The 4,425-nt window shown below is 34.9% G+C and overlaps 1 protein-coding gene across 1 annotated transcript; it reads right to left on the bottom strand.

Annotated features, from left to right (window-relative positions):
- Positions 1-1,135: 1,135 nt before the first annotated feature.
- Positions 1,136-3,794, bottom strand: LOC131335614 (transcription factor RHD6-like). Its single transcript, XM_058371061.1, has 5 exons — positions 3,238-3,794; positions 2,790-2,894; positions 2,584-2,649; positions 2,407-2,472; positions 1,136-1,619 (listed from the first exon to the last, which is right to left on the bottom strand). Exons 1-5 carry the CDS (start codon positions 3,718-3,720, stop codon positions 1,497-1,499), a joined length of 843 nt encoding a protein of 280 aa, XP_058227044.1. The 5' UTR covers positions 3,721-3,794; the 3' UTR covers positions 1,136-1,496.
- Between the last annotated feature and the right edge of the window lie 631 nt (positions 3,795-4,425).

Raw genomic sequence — 4,425 nt, forward strand, 5'->3', positions numbered from 1 at the left:
ATTTACGGCTGCGATCGATCGAGGTCTTCGATCTCTTTTTTCTTTTTCGATGGGCATGGCGAACCAAATTATGATTTTATACACTCAGTATGATGACTCAAACTCAAAAAGATGGATGAAGAAATCCGCCATCGGATTAGAAATGGAAAAGTCTTTTTAAATCTTGGGGACCAATACCAGTATATATATGTAATGGAATAATAGGACCACAGTTGCAAAGTGTTTTTTACTAATGGGTTTGCCCAGAAATCTCTCTCTCTCTCTCTCTCTCTCTCTCTCTAGATCTGTAGGATTAGTATGTTAAGTAACAAGTTAACGAATGTTCAATTTGGTAGACTTATCTGATATACCTACTGCTTGACTTTATGGGGAAATGTTATTAACATTCCCTTCGTCTTCTCATGGCCTCCGAGAGACCCAGAGACAAAAAAAAATGAATACAAATAGTCTGTGACAAATGTAATTTTACAGTGTGAATATCGCTTTGTTTTTCCTTTTTTGCCCTTTGGAGAAAGGAACCGATCGATCAGTTTTGTTAATTTGAGTAGATCAAAAAATTTGTATAATGTTCCCATTTTGTCTGAGGATATCGTTCTTACCCTCTTTGATTTTTACCACAATACGACGACACAACAACATTACAAGAGGAAGACGTTTGACAAAACGACTGAGGATATATACAAATTGCCACCGCATAATAGTGTTATCACTGCGATGATGCCTAACCAAAACAAAATCACGCAGTGATCCCCTCCTCCCGCTATATTCACCATAAAATCACAAAAACATTCACAAAAGAGAATGACATTACTATTTTGGTCTCTAAAAAGACATGGGACACCTTGGAATTTCCCAATAGATATATCCTAGCCCAAATTTCTAATTTCTTCAAGTTGAACCAAAAAAAAATTCGCTAAAGAAGTTGAATAATTTATCTTCAACATGTAATTGTTTCTATGGTTCAAGATATGATAAACATTGCCAAATTGAATAAATTGTAGCATATCTTTTTGGTGCGTTGGTTCACACTAAATTAAATTTTCCCCTAGCCATTCAACAGCATAAATTAATCCAAGACTGAAAAAACCAAGAGCATCCTAACAAAAAAAAATCACAAATACAAATAAACAAAGGACTTCAATTATTTGGTCAGAGCTAATCCATGGATACAACCTTTCTTACCCTTCCATAACATGAATTACAAAATTCCAGAAAAAATAAATAGAAAGAATAATAATGTTACAAAGAAGATGGACATTAGATAATTAATTAATGAAAAATGGGACGAGGTTGCTCTACTAGCTTCCAAAGGATAGCTTTTCTTCAAACTTTGTCTCTTGGAGTATTTCTTTTTTAGTTACTTCTATCATTCTCTCACTACAACAAAACATGTAATAGGTGACGAATTATTTTCGTCGCCAAAAGATTAGATTTCGTCGCCTATTACATGGATTCTTGTAGTGTCTGATCTTCTTCTTCCTCTTGGGTTTCGTGAATCACTCTGAGCTTGAGTTTTTGTCTTTTTGGGATGAAAGGATTGCATCAATGGCTTCTTTTACCTGGGAAATATCAGGAGCTTTTCCGCCTTGCACTGGCCAAAATTCATCGGTTGCCAACACCTAAAGAAATACCCATAAATTTTGAGTTAAATTCTCCGCGGGAAAAAAAGTGCAAAAACAAAAGTTACTGTCTTGTCCTTTATTGTTTGTTATTTAAAAAAATTATGCCATTTTTTGGATAAAAATAGAAAGAGCTTTCGTGCATATCTTTTTTACTTTTTTTTTTTCCCCTCCAATTTGAAGATCTCAATCAATTCCTTAAATTGGTGTAGTATTTCAAAAAATTATGCATGGTGGTACTTTATTAATTACAAAAATGACCTATTTAAAAAAAAAATGAGTCGAAAGGAATATGTAGTAAAAATCAATGGTAGTCCATGTCCAAGTAATTGATCTTATTAGGCCCCGTTCTGCTAAAGTTTTTATTTTTAAGTACTTATTTTCTCCTCTACAAGACAGATTATTCTTTCATAATACATTACCTTTAACTCAAAAAATAAGTATTTATTTGAAAAATAAGTACTTATTTCCCTCAGTGGAAGTTTCTCATCATTTTTGTTCACATTCTTGTCAATTATTTTATGTGTATGTTTTCTTCAAGGGAACTGATTTTCGCGCTCCAAGATTTACTGCAGGCGCTCCACCTTTTTGTTTTTATACTGTGATGTTGCTGGCAACATCAGTGTATATTTTGTTTTTACACTGTGATGTTGACGGTGTAAAAACAAAAAGGTGGAGCGCCTGCAGTAAATCTTGGAGCGCGAATATCAATTCCCTTTCTTCAATGATTCAAACCCAGGCTGGCTAGCTCTTGAGAAATTGAGAGCTTTTAAAGAAAAGTACTAACCTTCACTTGTAATTGAAGAAACTTGACATAGCTAATAGCTTTCTCTAACATGGTAACCAAATCAACCTGCAAATTAACAATGTTAAGAAGAAAATTAGTACAAAAACGTCATTAATTAATTTACACTTTTACAGCTTAAGAGGACTGATAATTTATGATAATTACGGTGGAATTTACCTTAGAACCATTTGGAACAAGGTCCTGCAATACCTTTAGCCTCTCGCTAATCCGTTCGCGTCGATTCTGTAACACACACACAAAATATTCCTTCATTAATTAGTAGTAAATTCAGATGTTGATCCTGCTTAATTAATTCGAAATTTAAGTTAATTTATTTTGAAAATAATTAAGTTTAAATTCAAGAAAAAGTAATTAAATTAAACCTTGGCTGCAACACTTTGTGGGTCCTTGGATGGAGTAGTTGACTTTTGCTTGGCTTTCTTGGCTGCATTTGTGCACTGTTTTTTGATAGCTTGGTTGCTCTCTCCCTGTAATAGTACATTCCAATGGATATAATCAAGGAATTAATGTAAGTAAATTTTTTTGGTGAAAATTTTCGTGTTTTTTTATCGAGCGAAGCTAGGCACACCAATAGGATTTCGTGTAGATTTTTCGTGCAGAGTAACGTAATTTTTTTTGCGGCCGTTACATTTCATTTCAAATTAAAACATCCACCCGTCACTACGCCTCATGATTTCAAAAACGTCACTGTCACCTCATTCTGGGTAGACAAGATTTCCGTATAAAAACTCTTTGTTCTTTCCGAAACAACATGGTACTAGGCTAGGCTAGCTCATCGATTTTTGAAGCATTTGGGAGGAGGTAAATTACCTTATGGGGGCGCTTATTGAAGCCTTCATCTTGTTTTCCAAACTCCTCATGAAAATTGTTTCCACAATTGGGATTTTCTTCGGAATTGTGCCACCCAAATGGCTGATCAGCCCCATAAGAGCTGGTAGATTGAACGCGAGTAGTGCTGAAATCCTGGATCAGATTATCCTCCCAAATCGAGTAATCGTCGTCTAATTGCTGATCGTCACTGATCTTGTTAGGGTTAGAATTTTGATGATGATGATGATCAGGATTCTGGTCAAAGCTAAGAAAAGATGATCCATTGCTATGCATTATGTTGTTGTACCCTGCAGTACTACTTTTGAAGTTAATCACTGATTGAGCTCCCCCCTCATCTGGCTGATAAGATTGATCAGAATTAACTTGAGCTGATGACCCTCCAAAAACGTTTCCATAGTACGCGTAGGCTTGGACCAAGCCCATTTGTGTGTTGTTTGGGATTCGGTCCTTGGTCAGGGCCATATGAGAGAGAGAGAGAGAGAGAGAGAGAGAGAGAGAGAGAGAGAGAGAGAGCTACTAAGTATACTTTCAACAATACAAGAATTTATCTTTACGAAGAAAAGCAACTGCTGATGAAGGCCTATTTGTAGAGTTCAAACTTAAACTATATATGTAGTGCTTATTGGTGATGGGTTGGTTTGTTGCAAGGTTTTAAATAACAGTGGTAAGTATGTTATTGACCGGGGTTTGTGATAGTATTACCAATCGAAAATTGCATCCGTGATGGTAGCCGCTACAGAAAATTACATTTATATCCATCAGTATTCAAATTCAATAGCGTGTTATTGTGTTCAAAATTAAATGATGTGCCTGCTTAATCCATTGTCAATACTCGACCAATGAGGCTGATTCAACTACGACGAATGTATTTTTTGGCCATCAAACAATTTTGAAAATTTGAAGACCGAAACAATTAACTAGCATTTCCAGATAATATATATACATGGCTAAATAAATCGATATTTTCAACAGTGCTACTGCATCGTCACCGTTACATACATGTATATAGATATTGTACTTGGAACTATATGGAGTATTTGTACAATGTCACATGCACATCATTCTAGTCAAGTATCAGAATATATATACTAGTAGGGAGTACTATTTTTGCTAAAACGAGTGTTATGGGAACAAAGAAATGTGTTTACTATATAATATATATATGAG

This window comes from Rhododendron vialii, chromosome 8a, assembly GCF_030253575.1.
Source record: "Rhododendron vialii isolate Sample 1 chromosome 8a, ASM3025357v1".
NCBI lineage: Eukaryota > Viridiplantae > Streptophyta > Magnoliopsida > Ericales > Ericaceae > Rhododendron > Rhododendron vialii.

Coding starts and splice junctions, on each gene's coding strand:
- LOC131335614 (XM_058371061.1), bottom strand. CDS start 3,720: ATGGCCCTGACCAAGGACCGAATCCCAAACAACACACAAATGGGCTTG. Junction 2,650..2,789: donor CACAAAGTGTTGCAGCCAAG/GTTTAATTTAAT, acceptor TGTGTGTTACAG/AATCGACGCGAACGGATTAG. Junction 2,473..2,583: donor TTGTTCCAAATGGTTCTAAG/GTAAATTCCACC, acceptor GTTAATTTGCAG/GTTGATTTGGTTACCATGTT.